Source organism: Engraulis encrasicolus, chromosome 19 (assembly GCF_034702125.1).
Source record: "Engraulis encrasicolus isolate BLACKSEA-1 chromosome 19, IST_EnEncr_1.0, whole genome shotgun sequence".
NCBI lineage: Eukaryota > Metazoa > Chordata > Actinopteri > Clupeiformes > Engraulidae > Engraulis > Engraulis encrasicolus.
In genome coordinates, this window is record NC_085875.1 from 35,724,360 (window position 1) to 35,745,660 (window position 21,301).

General features: G+C 43.4%; 3 protein-coding genes across 5 annotated transcripts; 1 reads left to right on the forward strand and 2 right to left on the reverse strand.

Annotated features, from left to right (window-relative positions):
- Positions 1-279: 279 nt before the first annotated feature.
- Positions 280-18,464, reverse strand: rmnd1 (required for meiotic nuclear division 1 homolog). Of its 2 annotated transcripts, none has more exons than XM_063184252.1 (12): positions 18,368-18,464; positions 7,059-7,475; positions 6,360-6,468; positions 6,160-6,235; positions 5,860-5,899; positions 5,498-5,598; positions 4,731-4,837; positions 4,562-4,626; positions 3,939-4,015; positions 3,659-3,779; positions 2,758-2,874; positions 280-402 (listed from the first exon to the last, which is right to left on the reverse strand). In XM_063184252.1, the coding sequence occupies exons 1-12, from the start codon at positions 18,404-18,406 to the stop codon at positions 370-372; spliced, it is 1,302 nt and encodes a 433-aa protein (XP_063040322.1). In that variant the 5' UTR covers positions 18,407-18,464; the 3' UTR covers positions 280-369. The 2 variants fall into 2 exon arrangements, with proteins under 2 accessions (XP_063040322.1, XP_063040323.1); XM_063184253.1 differs by having other exon boundaries at positions 281-402; positions 18,364-18,384.
- Positions 9,467-12,020, reverse strand: LOC134435349 (proton-coupled zinc antiporter SLC30A1-like). Its single transcript, XM_063184251.1, has 2 exons — positions 11,347-12,020; positions 9,467-10,978 (listed from the first exon to the last, which is right to left on the reverse strand). Exons 1-2 carry the CDS (start codon positions 11,909-11,911, stop codon positions 10,047-10,049), a joined length of 1,497 nt encoding a protein of 498 aa, XP_063040321.1. The 5' UTR covers positions 11,912-12,020; the 3' UTR covers positions 9,467-10,046.
- On the forward strand, positions 12,922-21,285 carry kif3cb (kinesin family member 3Cb). 2 transcript variants are annotated; one of them, XM_063184249.1, is made up of 8 exons: positions 12,922-14,878; positions 15,263-15,364; positions 16,270-16,392; positions 16,898-17,016; positions 17,401-17,517; positions 18,372-18,483; positions 19,745-19,902; positions 20,331-21,285. In XM_063184249.1, exons 1-8 carry the CDS (start codon positions 13,394-13,396, stop codon positions 20,458-20,460), a joined length of 2,346 nt encoding a protein of 781 aa, XP_063040319.1. In that variant the 5' UTR covers positions 12,922-13,393; the 3' UTR covers positions 20,461-21,285. The 2 variants fall into 2 exon arrangements, with proteins under 2 accessions (XP_063040319.1, XP_063040320.1); XM_063184250.1 differs by having other exon boundaries at positions 18,375-18,483.
- Positions 21,286-21,301: the final 16 nt, after the last annotated feature.

A 21,301-nucleotide genomic window follows, 5' to 3' on the forward strand; every position in this document is an offset into this window, starting at 1 on the left:
TCGCGCGCATCATGGACCTCAGCTACTTCACATGGCTGGCTACGGCCATGGTTGTGGATGGTGGAGTTGTTGTGTGAGTGACTGTCATGATATACATATATATATAAATTTTCAAAAGTAAAGCAACGCCAGTCTATCAGCTCAAATGACACGGTTATATTAGGGCAGATAAATAAATAGCCTACCCTTTTACAAACACTGCAGAATAATCTGTGAGCTAGTGTTCATTTATGAAAAAGTAATCAGCAGTCTTTGGAGATTTAAAAAACAAACAAACAAAAACATTTATTATACAATGCATTTATTGTACTCCCGAAATTGTGCAAATGACAAAAATAAATCTTGTGCCCAGTACACCTTAAATAGCCTTCAGAAGATCACCCTGGCGAGCTCGAACATCACCTAAAGGATAAAGAAAAAAAACACAGATGCAGTCGTCTTCAAATCTCACACAATTTGCAGCGTTTCATATACAGTATACATTTTAAAGACACTTATTTAATTGACATTTTAACACCTTGGGACATTTTCAAAATTGTAATTTAATGGAAAGATCTCTGCTCATCCCATTATACAGTCCACAGTAGATGGTGTATGTTATTCATATCCTGACTCTCATCAGATAAACCAGATAAATTAAAAAATGCCTCCATACATACATTTGTAATATAGGCCGATCAAGGGTGCTGGAACGAGTTTTAAAGTGGTGGTGCATTTTTTTTCCTTGATTCTTTATTTCTTAAAAATGTTACTGCTGCTGCATTACACTCATTTGTCTGCAGTAAAAGTTGAGAAAGCCTCATTTAGGGAGCCCAAAAGTGGGGATGCGAATGCACCACTGCATCCCCCTTTCCGAGGCTGATAGAAGTCGCTTCAAAGTAGCCCAAAAATATATAGGCCCACCAGAGTCGCTGCACACAGATTTTAACTGATGTGAATGTTGGCTCGCATAGATTACAACTGTATTGTCATATCGAATCAATTCTTTAAACCAGTGTTTCCCAACCAGGGGTACGTGTACCACTAGGGGTACGCGAGCACACTGCAGGGGGTACTTGGAAATATGTTATCATTATAACAAATGTATGGAGCAGTCACATCAGGAATCAGAAAGCAATATAGAACATGAATTAGGGGGTACTCATGGCCCAACTAAGAGGTTTAGGGGGTACGTGAGACAAAAAAGGTTGGGAAACACTGCTTTAAACGATGATGAACAGACTACTAGAGAACGTTTTTGAAGGCATTTATTGGTGGCAAGGATGTTTTTGCAGCTCTCCCAACTGGATAAGGCCCCGCTGCTTTCCCAGATATAATGTGTGGAGTGATCTGGAACTAAAGGCAGTCATGGGTAAGCTGTTAGGGCGTCAGACTTGTAGCCCAAAGGTTGCTGGTTGAACTCCCGACCCGCCAGGTTGCTGGGGGGAGTAATTAACCTGTACTCTCCCCCATCCTTCTTTATGACTGAGGTACCTTGAGCATGGTACCGTCCTGCTTCCCTGATTTTCATAGACTTCAGATCACGTACCACGATTCTGGTCTGACCAGGACTATAACGATTAGCGTTTCCATACAGGAAGAACTTTGTTTCCATGGCCTGGTTAACCCGCCTCCCTAGGCTTGCTACTGGTTGAGGGCTGTGCCGAAGTTTAAAACAAACATTTCTTAGCCCAATAGAACGTCTCTGCTTAAACCACGTCACTGCCTTGAACATGCCTCTACCCAGGACGGTTGGAAATGCTCAGTTGATTGGTTCCAGACAAAGTGGGTGGAGTTCCCGTTGTAGCGGGATTGAGCAAGCTCCTGGCCCTACTGTGTGTAGCCACAGTGGGTTTACATACAGTGTCCAATCTCGCCCTCCAACCCGTGCCTGCAGTTCACCTAGGGAGCGCTGTCGAGACAGCAGAGCCCATAAGGCTGGCGCTAATAACTGACAATGGTGCTCGCTGTCGGCTGAAACTTGACAATATTACTGTAAGTTCTGAGAAACTGGATTTAAATTAAATGTACAATAACCTGGGAGTTATGTCCTTCTGATTTCTTACAGCTTTGGCACTTATGAGTCAGGCTCCGCTAGCATCTTGTTAACAAAATTGCTTTACGGCCGTTGTGATCACAGCAATGCAGCCGGCCGACCAATCCAAACGCAGTGTGTGAAGCCACTCGTAACGTCATATTGACAATAAAGACGTATTTTACAAAGATCCAGCGAGTTTAAACATTCAAACTAAGTGCTGTTTGAAAGGATAATTTATCCTGCCTTTGGGAAAAATAAAATCAAACGATGATACCAATTCTCTCCCAAAGCAATGGCAGCATCTGTGGTTGAGGTCCATGGGACCACATTCATTCTTACAGCCTCTACGCCGCTGCTTAGCGCTCCTCTGCGCTGTCTGGATGGCGCCACTTAGTGGACAGTACCACCCGGAAGTCGCGAGAATTCTCTCTCGTACTACCCATAGACCCTCTCTGGTGTAGCTGAGCCGAAGGCGTTGCGTCACCAGTAGGGCAGAGCCCGGCTACCATCCTGCCACACTGCTCCCTTTGGGCACCACTGGGGTCTGCCCCCTTGCACTGGTAAAGCATAAATGCAATTTTGATGTGTGCAGTGTGCACTTGTGTGCTGTGAAACACTGTCACAATGGGAGTTGGAGTTTCCCAGTTGGGTTTTCACTTTCACTACCTTTATCTGGCGAGAGTTTGGTTATGCTATCCAAGCAGTTCTTTATCAAAAAATAAAAAGGAGGGAAATCTAACCTCAATTGTAATGAGGATAACTATCATCCATTCCAGTCTCAGACTGTGTTTCTCACTTAAGTGGTTCCTCATGAGGTCCGTCAGCTCTGTACAGTGCTGCAATTTCTCATTCACAACCTAAAGGGAAAAAGAGGACCCAGCCACATTCCAATTAAATCAACTGGGTACACAGACATGTCAGAATAGGAGTGAGGGTAAAACATGGCAAAACTGTAAAAAGTCAAAGTACACCAAAAACTCCATCAGTGGTCGGCCATGGAGCAACAGTAACATACATCATATTTTGGGTGACACAATTCTTGAAGGACCATCAAAGGATAAGTCCATTATTCAATACATCAATTCCCATTCTACGCTTTTTTTTGTTTTTTGTTTGTAACACAATACAATGATTCCCTGGCAATTTCAATATACTGTTGTATTGCTCACGCTACCCTTCACTTGTCAGTACCCGGTGATGCTGCATTTTTCGGCTCAGCTCTTTCCGAGATCTGAGCTATTCTAATGGGGGCAGACTTTGTTTGTATTTTAAAAAATGTTAACATAGGCCTACTCCAAATATTTTCCCAAAAGGCATCACTGTTTGCTAGTTGTCTGCTGATGTTCGTTGCATAACCTTTTGGATGTTATTGGGGATAAATCAAGATGGTTGTTTTTAAATGTAAAAAAACACCTGTCCCCATTACAATTACCAGGATCTCAAAAAAAGGCTGAAGAAAAAAAAAATCTCAGGTACTGACAAGTCCAGGTAGTGTGACAGCAAACATCAAAAATTTGATGGGAATCCCTTTATGGCATTGCTTACACCTCAGGGGCTAAACGTGCAAAAATTCATTTAACACCGGACCTGGGCCCCTTAATCGAGTGTAAACCCTTGCCAAAGGTATCAGGCTAATAATACCTTAACTCTGCGATTGATACTGAGGAACTGGCAGGTTTTGTCATATAGCTGCTCCAGGTTCTCTCTGTCCCAGTAGAAGTCTGGTGTCATCAGCAGGTCAGAGCTTAGGTTTATACAGTGCCTTCAACAAGCAAACAAACAACATTTAAACACTCACCTGACATTCAAAAAGGGCAGCTTCCTATTCGTAATTGTTGATGCATACAAATTAACATTATGTACAACTTTTGTCGACTTATGGTCAACAGACTGCATAGTTGGGCCTTTCCTTTCTTTTTACCTTAGTGAAAAAAGTTCTCCAATTTTCTGCAGAACTTCAGACCTTGAAAGTTTTACCCTCTGGCCTGATTTCAGCATCTATCAACAAACACCAAGAATAAAAAAAAAGAGAGAGAGAGAGAGAGAGAGAGAGAGAGAGAGAGAGAGAGAGGGAGAAATGCATTTTGTTAATAAGCACATGCAATGAGTTCAGTTTTCTGTAAAGGTGCACTGTGAAATATTTGTAACACTTAATTTCCAGAACTCATGTTGCCCATTCACAAATGTTACCCTTTTCACTAATATGTATTTACCACCTCCATCAAATTCTTAGTATTCATTATGACTGGGAAAATTTCACTTTTCATACATGACAAAGTGGATCTTCCGCCATTTAGAATGTCCAGAAATAAACATTTGTAGCTGCAAAACTTGCTGTACTTTGGTCATACTAGTAAATATTAGTTTATTATTTAGTACTAGATATTCATGATTAAAAGATTACATTTGGCAATAGGCAGCAGTTTCAAGGTGCAGCATTGCAATACCTACTCTACCATCCTTCACAGTGCACCTTAAAAAAATAAAATAAAAATAACAACACAACAACAACAACAACAACAACAAAAACAGCATGCCATGTACCTCTGGGATTGACTGAATCGACTCGACAAAATTGTCCAGGGAGATCTCCCATATGGCCAACTTCACTAGAATGATAGAAATTAACTTTTAAAGAATATATACTCACACTGCCCTGGTTCACACAGATTGTTGTACATGTCAAAGGAAGCAATGAGTCTTTAAAACCTACCAGATAGAGATAGTGCATTTGAAAAGGCAAATTTCTCCAGTATCATCTGCTCATAGTCCAGTTCACTATTGAGAAGGAAGCTCCCACGATGAAGCTTAGAGTTTCCTCTTAGAGAAAGCAAACACAACACATCATCAGATGAAATGCTAAAGCTGGCAAGTGCAATTTTATATTTTTGGGGGACATGGTCTGTACGCAAAGAAAGTTTGATGAATCTGTTGGCAAATGACATTAAAAACAACAACAACATCTGCATTACTAAAATCTTACCTTTACCTTAGATTTACGACACAATATGTTGTTGTGCACAAAGTATGCATACTAGTGGTGCATTGGCAATGCCCTCACGATTCGATTTGATTCCTATTCGGGAGGTAGCGTTTCGATTTGATTCAATTCTACGATGCATTGCAATGCATTACATTTCTATTGAAAGCAAAGCAAATGTTTCATCAGTCATGATGAGGCAATATAAGTAGTCAGATACTGAGCAACACTTTATTGGCTGTTTTCTGTATCAGTCTTGCAGTTTTCAATGCTTTGAAGTGCATTTATATAATTTAACATTCATTTTCTCCTGAAATATCCACCGAAGTAATTGAAATTGCCGCATCGATTCTGGAACTTGCCGCATTGAATTGAATCGGCCATGCCCCGCATTGCATTGCATTGCATTGCATTGCCGAATCGATTATTGTTTACACCACTAATGCATACACAGTAACTTTATTGACATAGATACATAGTAATCTTATTGACATACATACACTCCAATAGAGTAGTTAATTTCTTCATTTTCCCAGTGGACCAAGGCGATCTCGTATGGCTGAATTTCATGATGTTCAAGAATCCTCATCACTGTCTTAAGCTGTGGAGGAAGACAGCATGATTGTGAGATGGGCAGACAGGGCCTTGTGGTTAGGTAGGTAGTTGTTTTTTTTATCAGAGGGTTGCAGATTTGAATTCGCATTCTGAAAAAAGTGAATTCCTACACCTATCCATGTCTGAAGTGCCATTAAGCAAGGCACCTATAACCCAGGAACTATAACCAATACCTTGTAATAACTATATCGCTTTGGATTAAAATGGATTAAAACATGCATAGCAGTGTTGATAGGTTGATACATACAGTTTTCTCCTCGACATTCCAGAAAACCACAGATCCTTCCCTACAAAAACAAAACACATTGTGAACATTAATAATGCCGTTTCAAGCTTGAGGTCATTCAGAACTACTTCAACAATTCTCAAGGTTCAGGTCAAACTAATAAAGTTTTGACCGACTTGTATTTCAGGCCTAAGTTTGGAAAATATGGCACGTAATAAAATACAGTATTTACATTTTGGATTCAGTAAATAAGTCTGATTATGAACAGGCTACTGCTTTTTTTGTCAACAATACGGTAAGCTCAGTGTGAGATCAGTGTACCGGAACAAGAACACCATGCCGTTGTCGTTTGGTTTGGATACGTTGTCTGTTCCAATCACCAACACATTGGAAGCATCTGGAAAAAGCACATAGGAAATGTCAAGTATTCCTTCTACAGTTCTATCGTCTCTGAATGCTGAATTCGGAATATTTTTGTTGAAATGTGAATTGCCAAGTATAAGGGCGACTCACTAACCAACCTCTTGGCAGATCTGTGATTTCATAGAAGCCATTAGCTATGAGGTCGTGGCACAAGGTAGGCAAATGGTACTGGTCTGCTGTCGCAAAGGCAATGCATTGCATTACATCCTGCCGGAAATGGGTCAGAGCATGGATGTTCATTAAAACAGAACGGAACGACTTTATTATTATATATACAGTACATGTGACGTTTCCCTTCAAGGTGTGCACCACAGAGTATGAAAATATAAAAAATGTGCTAATAGAACAGCTATAAAACTACTGTTATAAAGGCCAGTGGTTCTCACAGTGGGGACCCCGGGGGGTCCAAGACACATTGTCAGGGAATCTGTGAAGAAGTTTGTAGCAATGCTAGACATGAAAATGCTACAGCAGTTAAGCAGATCTCTGAAATGTATCTACCGTAATCATATTGGTTATATTCACCCAATGAGGAGAGGTAACTGTAATTTGTGTGATTATGAAGGAGTAGATCTTGGGAATTTTCTGCTCTATTAGGAATCTGTGGCCCAAAAAGTTGCAGAAGAAAGAAGCGGAAAAGAAGCAGACAGACAGGCAGAGACAGACAACACACACTTGCAGACAGACAGACAGAGAGACAACAGAGTACACTTCAAAATGGACAGTTGGAACAGATGGCATAGAAATGATGAAGGGAAATCTGTCCGTAATGTCAAGGATCAAGGAAGAGGCCCTACCGGATCCTCTTCTGGCTGTGGCTGATTGGACCTTGACGGCTGTTTCGTTCTAGGGCCTTTCAGAGCTCTTTTCCCGGGGAGGCCACCCTGTTTCAGCACAGGCTTGGTGGTACTGGTGGATCTGAATCGCACTTGCGTTTTCCAGCGCTCTTCAAACAGCGTTAGCATTGGAGTTTTGTAACTAACGTTTTGCAAACATATGTACGGCTGTTGCCCCTTGTCAGTAGTGTGAAGTGCAGCTTTCCCACGCTGTGGTTCCCTCTCCAAGTTCAAGTGGGTGGTGTACCTCACAAGTCCTGTGTATGGCGTACACAAACGCAGACAACAGCATGACGTCTTGCGACTTATGGCAGTGTGTAGACCTCTCATGCCAACGGACGTGAAGAACGTCCATAGTGGCCGAGGAGACATCACTACCTGAAAAAGATCGACACACATGGATTCGTATGAGATTATTATCTTGCAGCCAACTGACCTTGACTTCATGTAGCCAAATGTTAGCTATGTGGTTTCCTGAACAATATGCACAAATTTGAGCATGCGGATAAGCCATTTTAGTTTAGATTTAATAGTTAACATTAATTTGAAGTGGCTCAAAATGCAAGTCAAGGCAATTTGGTGTAATACTGTTCTCTGATAAGCTATCCGACATGGATATGACAGGCTAGTTGTCTTGCTTAGCTAACGTAGGGAGAAAGTTGTTGCTGTTTAACGTCGCCAGAGAATGCAACATGAAAGACATACCTGGCCAGCCCTACTGTAAATTGCAATCTGCAGTAGGAGCTCGAGCGCTGCATTAATGCCACATTCAACTACATGAAAGGCAACTTAAAACACCATCCAGCATCAGTATCTTCGCATTGTAATGCATCTCATGTACATCACATGTGACGTACATAAACAATTCTTTCTCTTTGATTTTTATCTTACACTTGTGTATTTCGCCGCCTAGTGTGCTGGTGGAGAACGTGCAGCATCTTCTATCTACTCTGGTCCAGGGTCCATACACGATATTTTATACCACCGGGTGGCGGCATTGCAACATTTTTTTTCAGAGCCGTACATTGAGAGTCATGCCTGTTTCCATATTCACTCACACCATTATACATAAACATTTAAATTAATAAAAAATGAAACAACACATGAACAACTCTATGTAGGCCTCTGATTTTTGTCCGCAAATTCCGAAAGTACCACTGGGCTGAAATCTATGCTACTGAAGGTTGGATTTGTTCTTGATAGAGACTATTGTGACATTGAAACAAAACAAACACCCATATGTTTTAAATACCAATTGCATTGATATTTCTATTCTACAATTTAACAGAAAAAAATATATAATGGTGTTCTCAAATGTAACAATATGATCAACAGTTGGAAGAGGATGAAGTGGTTCATACAATTTCATCAGGCATTACAGTAAATCGAGCAAATGTTTCAAATGCTTGACAACGTTGTAACCAATTACAGAAAGCACTCTTTATAGGCAATACCAAGCATTCACTGGAAATAGTGTAAAACCAATGCTGTTTGACAATGGGCAATATACGACAGAGTGGGGCCCAGAGAGAGAGGCTGGAGGACTGGGGACTTAAGTAGATTTCAATGAAAGCCTTTCTCCATTGTTTAAGCACACAGAGCTCTACACAACTCTGACGTGATTGCATCAGACAGTGCTGGTTGGGTGTTTAAACCTATTGCTCTTGCTTGATCACCAGCCTTTTCTAGTTAAATGCCTCCACTCATGCACTGGCACACACGACTGGAGATGAATCAGTACAGATGGACACAGACACAGACAGTACTGGTAACAGTGATACCACAGCTGAGCTGAGTGGATATACCTGCTGTGTAAACAGCAATACATGTGGTGGTTGGTCTCAAGGTCCACCCAGAAAAAAAAGAAACCCCACAACTCTATTTGCGCAGCTGTTAGTGAAGTACTTGGATAACACTGTTCCAGACCAATATGCCAGACCGGGTGGATTGTCCTGGTTGGTAGCATTCTGCTAAATATTGGGGAACGGCAGAAGAAAAAAAATCCAGATGCAAATAACACAACGATAGTACTAACCGGTCATACCAACGGACAATAAATACACCAATTTGTAATATAGCCAAGTGCTACATTTAAGAATGAAAATAGAGAATTTAATAAAGGAATAAAATTGAACCAGTGTCATTTAAAATAATTTAATAGTATTTCCAGCAAATCAAGCTTTGAGTCATGATGTATGGTCTATGATATTTCTGAATATTACACAACTCCCTGCTGCCATTGCAATAAAGTACCTCTCTATAATCTACACAGCTTATTGTGTTGTGTACAGTAACACTTCTCATATGCTACATGGGCGTTCTCTTTTGTGGCATTGTGATACAAATTGCTTTAGAATACAAAAGAAGAATAAAGTCATTATAAAACGTTTATAATCAGACACACTCTTTTATGATTATAAAACTCTGAAAAAGAACAAAAAAAACATGCCTGAGGCAAGGAAAAAAAGGTCCATTCAGGCACTCTTCAAATTAATCAGTGACTTTCCCAGATTGCGATCACGCAACACTAGATTTCAGATACAGTGTAGCTGTACCGGTAACTGATGGGGAACACCAGTTTTTAGATACAGTAGCTTGCTGAAGACGTCCAAAGAGGTAGCTTGTAGCAAAATAACTTGGCAAAGTACGATAGGCTGTTTCCTGGTCCAATCCATGCATTCATTCACTATTACTAATGTGATGCTCACATGATGCATACAGTAGATTGGTCCAGTAGGCACATTCACATTCCAGACAAGACCCCTGGCCTTTCTGGGTCAGTCACAAGTCTAAAAGCTTTCAGTGGAAAATCCCATGTTTCAGGTCAGTAGAGAAGGAGAGAAACAGAAAAATATGAAAGACGGGGAGGAATGATATCTGTGCAGAATATGAAACGGTTGACAAATTAAACTTTGCCGTCCACCTCAGAGGTTTTGATAAAACCAGATCTCACACAGAGGACTCCGAGTCGTCTTTCTGCAGGCGGACCTCGGCCCCTTGGTCCTCTGTGTAGGTCACAGCCGTCCCACTGTGCGACTGATACTGACCCCGGCGCTGTGGTTCCTGCTGCCTGCTCCGTCTGCTAGCGGTGGCGGCGGCTGGGACGATAGCCAGAGCCCCAGTCCCACCACAGCACTGCTTTGGGGCACACTGGACCTGACAAGGCAGCTCGCACAGGGTGGCTGCAGATCCGCCGACATCCAGCCCCAAGACGCTACTGCCCCCGAACTCGGGCTGGATGGTGGTGGCGTGAATGCCCTCGTCGTGGAACATGCCCTTGACGCGCTTGGCCACCTCCATGTAGGCGTCGGGGTCGTGGCACTTGATGTGCGCCGTGGCGATGATGCGGCTGCCGGCCAGCTGCCAGACGTGCAGCTCGTGCACGGCCAGCACGCCCTCCAGGCTGCGCAGACGGATGCGCAGGCGCTGCACGTCCACGCTCTTGGGCACCGTCTGCAGCAGGATCAGCGCAGACTCCCGCAGCAGAGGGTAGGTGGTGTAGAGCAGGATGCAGACCATCACCACACACAGGGTGGGGTCAAGGTACAGCACCCAGCAGGGCCCAGCAGTGGGCACGGCCGCGGCCTCCTCCGAGGACGACGATGTCCCGTTAGAGGGCGGATGGTGGTGCTGGTGAGGGCAGTGCTGGGTGAAGCAGGGGTTGTGGCACGGCCCTGTGGAGGGACACGGCCGCCAGACGTAGGTGAAGATGAGAGCGTTCACGACCACGATGACGGAGCCCAGGGCGTCGCCGAGGACGTGGAGGAAAACGCCGTGCATGTTGAGCTGAGAGCCGCCGTGGCTGGCCTCCACGTCCACCTCCTCCACGTGCACCTCGCCATTTAACTGGACCGCCACCTCATCGTTGCAGCGCACCTGAGCTGCAAGGAGACAGGAAAACCATTTAAGAGGTAGAACTTTCACTTCTTTATTTATTTATCTATCCTTTATTTATTCTGGCCCAGGATTGTCCTATTGAGACTAAATCGTGTCTCTTCTGACTGGGAGTAAGCTTAGTGGTGAAAATGGCAGCCAACAAAAAGTTACAGACGCAGACAAGGACATTAACACATAATAATGAGGAAAATAAACTTGCATGAAACAGTGGCAGCTAAACTAACCAAAAAGCAATGGCATTCCTCTGTAGGTTTTCTGCATAGGTCAACTGTAAATTACATGAATAGGCTCACAGAGAAAGGGTAGGCCTATTGTTTAACCAAATGTAAAAGTTTATAATTGTTTTACTCACCACTTTTCTTCTCTTTCCCGATGTTCATGACTAGGTTACAAGAAAGGTCTTCTGGTGTCCCATCACCACGTCCGGTTTTATTGGATTTCTCTGCTTTGCTCTTCTTGGCCCCGTGTGAATGAGAATGAGAATGCGAATGAGAATGTCCATGTCCAGCGTGTTCATGGAACAGAAAGAGGCCCAACAGGTTGACGAGAAGACCAGCAGCGCCGACCCAGATAACAGCCCGTGGATTTTCGATTTCATGAGGAACTGTGTAGCGCTCCACGGCCTCCAGCAGGATCGTGAAGCACAACGCTGTCAGGAACACGGCATTAACCAATGCGCCCATCACTTCAGCCCTGACCCAGCCAAAGGTATTCTTGGCAGTGGACTTAGTGATTTCTGCAAAGCGCACGGCCACAAGAGCCACCGCTAATGCTATCACATCGGACAGCATGTGAAACGAGTCCGAAAGCATGGCAAGAGAAGAGGTAATTCTGCTGACAACAACTTCGACTATGAAAAATCCAAAAGTTAGCGACAGCATGCACAGCAGCCTGACACGTTTAGGTTCCCATGCCATGTTTCACAACTGAATATGACCAGACACAACTAAAAAATGAGTTAAATGAGTGATGCTTTTCGGCTGAATCAGCAAAAACAAAAACGACCTGACCTTTGGTGAAAGTAAACTACACCGTCGCTATTGGCAACTCGCGAGACCATCATATTCCATTCCGAACGACGCAGATTGTCCCACTTTTCCACTCTGTCTTCCCAAAGCCAGACGGGGGAGTTTAAAACTTTGTAGTAAGAACTATAAATTCCGCGTTGCAATGCTTTGTCTGGCTTGTCCGAGTTAGTTAGTTCACCGAGTTCAGAGCGAAAGAGTTCGCCGTTTGCACTCGGACCCGGTGAAGTTCTACACACGGGCAACTGGAAACACCCTCCCAGCTTCCCATTGGCCAAAGGTTGCGTAACGCACTGTAGTTTTAGCTTCCACATGACATCAACCTGGGGATGTAAAGATGCTGTGATAATATAGCATAGGCCTACATCCATGGTGTTTAAAAGTGATGGAGGGAAAAGTGGACTTGAAAGATTGACATTTTAAAATGTGGGGAGGCATCAGCGTCTTTCCACTCCAAAAACGCACAACCAAACCGGGCACGATACTTTTTTCTCATTGGGAGCATAGTCATAATCATTAGGCTTATTGTTGTTGTTGATGACAATAATGTTGTGTTTAATATGACATAGGTTTGATCCAATACATTGGCTATAACTGACTAATAAGATGACAATAACATGATTGAAATTTGGGTATTCAAAATTGCCTACATTAAATGTAGGTCTTCCGCAGTCATGAGGGTTTTTTTTCTGTAATTAGGGGATTTAAAAAGTTGAGTATCATGGTACATTGATGCATGACGTCAGAACAATAGCGCATGGGCATCTGTTTTAGCCATATGCCATTGTGGGTGTTCCCTGAGCCGATCAAAACAAAGTGATAGGCTAATTAAGTTGATATTGTGCGAGCCTCTCCACTGACTAAAAGATTAAAATTGATTACGCCAGTAACACATTTGATAGCCCAGCAATGATGATGATTGATTCCGAAACAACAACAAAAAAAGAGATGTCTCGAGGTGAGACTGAAGCTACCCTCTCTAGGACTGATTTATTATAGCAGCACAGGGCGTGGGCTATGAGACAGCTCGCAGCCTATCCATTGTCTGTGGAGCAGGGAGGGTACCACACAGAGGTGCAGAAGTGGGCTGGGCTGTCAGTGTCGGTTCGTTCCTGAAGCATCATTCCATAGTGGTGGCCTATATCATATCAATTTGTGGCGTAGTAGGTGAAGATTACGCATCAAGATGCCCCAGAATCTCTCATTAGGTGACACTGTGATACGAACTGCGACAGCGGCCACTGAGGAGGACAGCATCGCCCTTGAACATAAAGCGTTTTTGGGGACACTGGGAGCATCCCCGTCTCCATAAAGATAAGCGACGAAGGCGGAGGTAGAGGTTATATTATCTTGTGTGAATCGTCATTTTTTAACATGTCGCGGAAGAGTTCGGATAACGTTCTTATGCGACTGCGGAGGATGTCTATGGCTAAGAATAGCGAAACAGTGAAGGTGGTGGTGCGATGTCGACCCATCAATAAGAAAGAGGAGACGATGAATCAGGAGAAAATAGTTGAGGTGGACGTCAGATTGGGACAGGTCGCGGTGCGTAATCCCAAGGCGCTGCCGGGCGCGCTCATGAAAACATTCGCATTCGACGCTGTGTATGACAAGGCCTCCACCCAAAATGATTTGTACGATTACACATGTAAGCCATTAGTGGACTCCGTTCTTCTCGGCTTCAACGGAACTATTTTTGCCTATGGACAGACAGGGACAGGTAAAACCCACACAATGCAGGGCTTACCCTCAGACCCCGAAAAGCGTGGAGTCATTCCCAATTCATTCCATCACATTTTCACCCACATATCCAGATCTCAAAATCAAAGTTATTTGGTAAGGGTCTCCTATATTGAGATTTACCAGGAGGAGATTCGAGACCTGTTGTGCAAAGACAACAACAAGAAGCTGGAACTCAAAGAGAATCCAGAGTCTGGTGTGTATGTGAAAGACCTCTTATCAGTGGTGACCAAGAGCATCGAGGAACTTGAACATGTGATGAACTTGGGGAACCAGTCTCGGTCTGTGGGCTTCACCAAGATGAACGAGTGCAGTTCTCGCTCACACGCCATCTTCATCGTCACCGTGGAGTGCAGCGAAACAGGCCTGGATGGGGAAGACCACATCCGTGTGGGAAAGCTCAACATGGTGGACCTGGCGGGGAGCGAGCGTCAGAGTAAGACTGGGGCCAAAGGCAAGCGCTTCAAGGAGGCGGCAAAGATTAACCTGTCCCTCTCCGCACTGGGCAATGTCATATCCGCCCTGGTGGATGGCACGAGCACGCACGTCCCATACAGGGACTCCAAGCTCACCAGGCTGCTGCAGGATTCACTGGGCGGCAACTCCAAAACAGTTATGATAGCCACCATCGGCCCAGCCTCTAGCAACTACGAGGAGACCATCACCACGTTGCGCTATGCCAACAGGGCCAAGAACATCAAGAACAAGCCTCGCATCAACGAAGACCCCAAAGACGCCCTGCTGAGGGAGTTTCAGGAGGAGATCGCCCGGCTCAAAGCACAACTCGAGGAGCGAGGGATGCTGGCGAAGGAGAGGAGGAGGAAGAGGAGAGACAGCATGGTGAGGATGAAGAGGAGCATGAGCAGCGGAGAGGTGGAGAAGCCATACGGGGGAGGTGTGGACGTGGCGGAGACACTTTACGAGGAGAGGGAAGGTCAAGGTGGAGGAGATGCAACGAGTGAAGTGAAGAGGAGAGCAGAAAAACTCAAGTACCGGAACAGTGTGAATGGCAACCTGAAGGAGCTGGAGATGTTCAGGCTTCCTGAGGAGAAGGAGAAGACGGTGGAGGAACTGCAGCAGGAGCAGGAGGCCATGGAGCTCATCATAGAGAAATATAAGGTGAGAATTGGGATTTTCACCATCAAGGGATTTTCAAGGGATGATAGAACAAGCAAGACAAGTGGGGCAGCCGTGTCCTAGTAGTTAAGGAGATGGACTTTCGATCAGAGGGTTGCAGGTTCGAATCCCACTCCTCCACTCTCTACCTCACTCCATGGCTGAGGTGCCCTTGAGTAAGGCACCAAACCCTGCACTGCTCCAGGGACTGTAACCAATACCCTGTAATGATAATAACTGTAAGTCGATATGGATTACAAAATACTTCAGCTAATTGTAATATTATAATAATGCTATAAAAGTCCTCTGACTGAGCTATAATGGGTATTTTTTTTGTATCAGCAAATTCTGATTTTCACAACCTTGCATTGTTTACTTTTTCCCCAGTCTATGGAAAGCAAGCTGTTAGTTGGTGGGAAGAATATCGTGGATCACACTAATGAGCAACAGAAAACGCTGGAACTGAGGAGGCAAGAAATCGCAGAGCAGGTAAGAGACACAAGCAGGGCTTTAAATTAACTTTTTTCATCACCAGCCAAAATGGATAGTAGATGCTAATCTTACTAGCCAAACACACACTCACTAATGGGATAAAGTGGCTAGTAAGTTGGTGTTTTCTACCAGCCAAACTGATTTTTTTGTAGCATTAGGCTGGTTGGCTGGTGCTAATTTAGAGCCTTGGACACATGACGACGATGTGCTTTTTTTGCACCGACATGGAAAGGGATGATGATGACAAAGATAATATCAATTGAGTGATTTTGGTCCACCCCAACTCCAGTCCCCTCTCTTCATTTCTCTTTCTACCCAATGCCCTGAATTTGAAAATTTCCATGTCTACAGTACTGGTTGTCAAAGGGGGCTATAAAGCTCCCAAGGGGCGTTGGGGAGCACTATGGGGGCACTGAGAAGGAGACAGCTGAAAGGGGGGGCGGTGCTTAGTTGCCATTGGAGGGGAATTAGTGTGTTTTATTTTTTTAATACTACCGTGAGGGGGTGTTGGCAGGCTGATGCCAAAACTGACGTCACTCGGCTTGAATTGTTATGCTTTTTTTGAAGGGCAGTCATGGGTAAGTGGTTAGGGTGTTAGACTTGTAGCCCAAAGGTTGCCGGTTCGACTCCCGACACGCCAGGTTGGTGGGGGGAGTAATCAACCAGTGCTCTCCTCCATCCTCCTCCATGAATGAGGTACCCTGAGCATGGTACTGTCCCGCCACACTGCTACCTTGGGGCGCCATTGAGGGCTGCCCCCTTGAACGGGTAAGGCATAAATGCAATTTTGTTGTGTGCAGTGTTCACTTGTGTGCTGTGGAGTGCTTTGTCACAATGACATGGGAGTTGGAGTTTCCCAATCGGGCTTTACCTTTCACTTTTTTGTGCCTTGACCTGGACAGATGAGAAAAGAGAGAGAGATGGAGCAGCAGATGTGGGAGCAGGATGAGGAGACGGAGGAGCTGAGGGAGACGTTCACCACTATGCAGCAGGAGGTCGAACTAAAGACCAAGAAACTCAAGAGGGTTGGTTGGCCAACTTGTCCAATTCACCACAGCAGTTGTAGAGTTGGTGGCCACTGGGCCTACTCAAGGCAACAATTGCATATGAGCCAAGGAGAAATAAAGTTCTTTAAGTTAAAAACCCTTTATTAAAAACAATAAAGGGTTTTTAACTTAAAGAACTTTATTTCTCCTTGGCTCATATGCAAGAGTTGCCTGAAGTAGGCCCAGTGGCCACCAAGTCTACGAAAAAGGGACATTTGTCTATTTGACTTCAAGAGCACCAGCAGAGTTTACTGGTTCATCAAGAGCGCTCAGCTTTTTCCTTCCTCTAAAGTCACCACAGCAGTCCTATTCATTTGGCAGAGATAACAATGCAATGCTTTTACTTCACATGCAAAAGCTATTTTGACTTTAACTCTTATATCACTGGGATTTAGTCAATGCCTGCTTTGATTACAATCTGTTAACTTTTTGGTTAACGCACTTAACGATTTAACGTTTGTTGGTTATGTTGTTTGGCACACAGTTGCATGCAAGGTTACAGCTGGTTAAGACTGAAATTGGGGATATCATTGATGAGCATGTGGCTACGAGACAAGAGCTGGAACAAACGCAACATGAACTGATCAGAGAAATGAAGTTTAAGTAAGCAGCACTAACTTTCACCGCTTTCAATCCACTACACACCTTTAGGTCATGTTCCTTATGGGGCGGTGGCATCCTCTCAATTGCATGTTGATAATTATTAAAGTCACATAATTCACACTCTGACACAATGAAACAAGTCACTTAAAAATCTGAATTCACTAGTCACTTCCAAAATAGACTGTGTATAACTTTTGCATGCTTTTAGCATTTGCTTCACTTATACACTAACACCACTGACTTTTTGCCCTATGTCTGAAAACCTTTATCCCACAGCCTGCATTAGACTTTATGAAAGTTAAGCATGCAATAGATGATTAATGTACCTATTACCGTGTTATTGAACCATTTTAGCTGTAAGACAGTCTGTCGTTTGTGCTCTAGGAATTTGATAATCGAGAATTTCATCCCACCGGAAGAGAAAAATAAGATAATGAACCGACTGCAGTATGACAGTGAAGAAGACCAGTGGAAGATGATGCCACTGATTCCTTCTGAGAAGTGAGTACAGCAAAGTGTTACGTTTTTCTTGAGTTTCAGTCATCATGTATAAGTTTTATTCTTTACCACCTGACCTGTTTCTACAGTGTGACTTCCGTCTTCTTCATGGGGTCCTTCTGATGAAGACGGAAGTTACACTGTATATATATAAACTTTATTACAGGCTCAGTGCCCAATAGGCAGACACACATCATATAAATAGAAATAGAATGTGCAGGAAAAAAAAAATTAATAATAATAAAAAAATCCCAGCAATGATGCCAAAGCATATACAAACCAAGTCATGACGGTCTTAAAAGGCAGCCATACCAATGTTTCCACATATATGATTGGTATCGGCCAGAGCTATATCTGGCACTTGTGAGCATCATTATAATGCAGTTTTCAGACTTATCCAAACGGCACATGAACTTAAACATTAGGTTCCTCAGGAGAGCCTGTAAAGTACATAGTCCTCAGTCACAAAATAGTTTACTAGTAGACACTGTAGAAACAGGTCAGGTGGTAAAGGATCAAACTTTTACATTTCTAAAAAACAAAAGAAAAACTTAGGACTTGATGCAACAGTCTTACATAATGAACGTAATAGTGCATCTATCAAACCGGAGTGCAGAAAAAGTTGACGCAAATTGTTAAAAGATGGCATAGACAGTGATAATTCAGATATGACACCAAATATTCATGTCCAAACATTCTCTAAATGTCGGTTACTGTAGGTCAGTTACTTTCCGAAACCAGATATAATTACAGTATAATTACAGTATATCCACCTGGCAATATCAGTGATGTTAATCCTTTTGCCATCTCAGCAATGGACAAATAGTGACTGAAAACTGTGTACTTTACCAACCCAGCAGCAGCCACTGTCGTGTGAAGCGAAGACCAACATCAGTAGCTGGATACAAGAGGCCCCTCAGCCAGTATGCCCAGTCTGCGGCAGCCTCCGGAGACCCTACAAGATACAGGGTGGGTGGTGGTGATGCATGATCATATAGAGGACATTTTGGAAAAGTATTATATACAATGTAAAGAGTTTGAAAGCTCCTTAAAGAAGTACAGTTACTTACAAATAAACAGCATTAACCAGGATGACTTGCACTGTACCATGATGACCTGCACCACGTCAAGTTAACCTGGTGGTAGAGGAAGTAAAACAGTGAACAAAAGAGCCTGGATTTAGGGCCCGACCGATATGGTTTTTTTCAGGGCCGATACCGATACCGATATTTATGGAAATGGGAGGCTGATAACCGATATGTGCAACCGATATATATAGAAATATTGTTCATAATAAAATGTTATGAAATATAAATTGTTATCATATGTACACATATATTTAGTTACAGTAATGAACTGTCATGGATTCAAAGTGGGGAGAGCAGAATAGAAGATGCATTCAGAACGAAACGGCTGCAAAATTGGTTGTGAAAATTATACAAACTTATCGGTGGAAATTTATTGAAAGTATGGCCGATACCGATATCCCAAAAATGCTAAATATCGGCCCGATATGGGGAGCGCTGTGGCGCAGCGTGCTAAGCCCCCCACACTTGGGCTTGCATGCCCATGGGGACCCTGATTCGGGTCCGGCCGGGGTCATTCCCAGCCCTGCCCCATCTCTCTCCACACTCACTTCCTGTTGCACCTTCACTATCCTATCCAAAATAAAGGCCCAAAAAGCCCATAAAAATATCTTTAAATATATATATATATATATATATATAAATATATCGGCCCGATATATTGGTAGGGCCGATATATCGGTCCAGCCTTACCTGGATTCCTGATTTTCTTGCCTTGAGTAAATTAAGTCTGCAGGCCATGTTTTCAGAGGGTTTAACACGTTCTGTAGATAGGTCTTAACTATGTTCAAAATCAAAGTCGAAGTAAACTTTATTGTCCAAAAAGGGAAATTCAAGTGGATAAGGTGTGATTGGATGAAAGAAAACCTTCTCAGTCAATAGTGAAAAGAAATCACACTGCAATACAATGCTTCACTGCTAACAGCCACATTCACTATGTTTACATGATGTTTTTAATTACGAATCAATAATTACGAATTAAATAGTTCCTTTGAATTTACGCTGATCTTTCCTTTAATTCAGAATTAAAAGGTGTTGTTTACGTTTTCAAAGCGGAATTAAGCTTTCTGCAGAATTAAAGTCAGTTAATGTAATTCAGAATTAAAAATCTCATTGTCTCTGATTGTCTGGTGTGCACTCTACAGGCAGAGAACATCATGCTGCTGGAGCTTGACATGAGTCCGCCCGCCATGTTCCACCTCAACCTTAACAGGACGGATCTGATTGGTAGGGACCTGCTGCCCGACTTTGTGCATCTTCGGAGGAGAGACGCTGCAACCAGAGTCCGAAAGTCACAGTCATGGTGAGATGCTAGCTAGGGCCTCCAATGTGGTTTTTTTGTTTGTTTTTAGTTCCTTCTTCTGCCAGGGTGGGGATGGGGAGTGGTGGGGTTTGGTCGGTACAAAAAGGTCAAGTTTGGTATTTTGGCAGCAGATCTGACAATCTGTGTTGAGGAATGCTGTTTGAACAATTATGATCAGTGGGGGCCTGCCCATAATGTTCTATTTTACTTAGAATAGATAAAAGATTGAGGTGACTCGAGTGCAAGCTACTGTGTGTGTAGGTGACCCCCTACCCCCCACCCACCATGGGATAGCAAGCGATAACAAAACACAAAAGAGTAGCCTTTTTGAAACACAATCTCATGTTAGCTCACCACTCACAGATGGTCATGTATTGCAATCCCACTCACTTGAGTCATCCTGGTGGGGCTATCTGTTCTCTCCCCAGGAACCCAGCACCTGGCATGGCCTCCAACTCCTCCTCCGCCTGCTGGCCAGCTCCTCCCGGGTCACCGCACTTCTCAGGATCTCAGGGGGCGTGTGGCTCCACCCAACCTGCTGAAGAAGAAGAAACCTAGCCATGCCATATAGATGATCTCAGTGCCTGTACCGTATGCAGCAGAGCAGACCCCCCCATTTCAAAATACATCTGCTTCCTCTTCATGCCAGAGGGAGAGGGGAAGCCTGGCAGGCTAAAGCAGCTCAGGGATGCATTTCTCGAAACCATAGTTGCTAACTACATTAGCTACTTTGTTGTTTGCGATGCAATTTCCCATTGTCAACTACCCAAGTTGCTAACTAGCTAACAACTTCACTTTCGAGAAACACATCCCAGCTTTGCAATTACTATTGTATTGTTATTTTTATTGCTCAAAGCCAAGCATTTTTATTATTATTTATTATATGATTTAAAACTGCAGCCTTGTAAACATTTTTTAGAAGCTTTCAATACTTGAAAAGCACAAGAGTGTCTTTGAATAGTGTACAACTATTTTGCATCTTAAGAGAATGGAATGCTGCCTTTGTGAATGGTCATGATGTCAAATGAACTCAGTTGGTAAGAGCTTTGGTAAACAGCTTTATTGTGGCCTGATATGTGTGTGTACACTATGTGGGCCAGAGCGTTTAAATGGCTCACTTTCTTCTTTTCCCTATGTATTGGGAATGTATTATGTATGTGTGTTACATTGTTACCTAGAAAAATAGAAAATACTGCCCAACCTGGTCTCTGTTCTACTGGTTTGTTTGCCTAGAATCCTGTATTACACATGTCAGTTGTGAACACGATTGATACAAATTGTGCTTTTGAAAAGATGATTGGTAACGTCAAGCAGGGAAGAAAGACAAGCCAATATGTTGAGTTTCCATCAACAGATTGTGAAACAGCATGTGTGATGCCCGGTCACTGTACTATCTTTA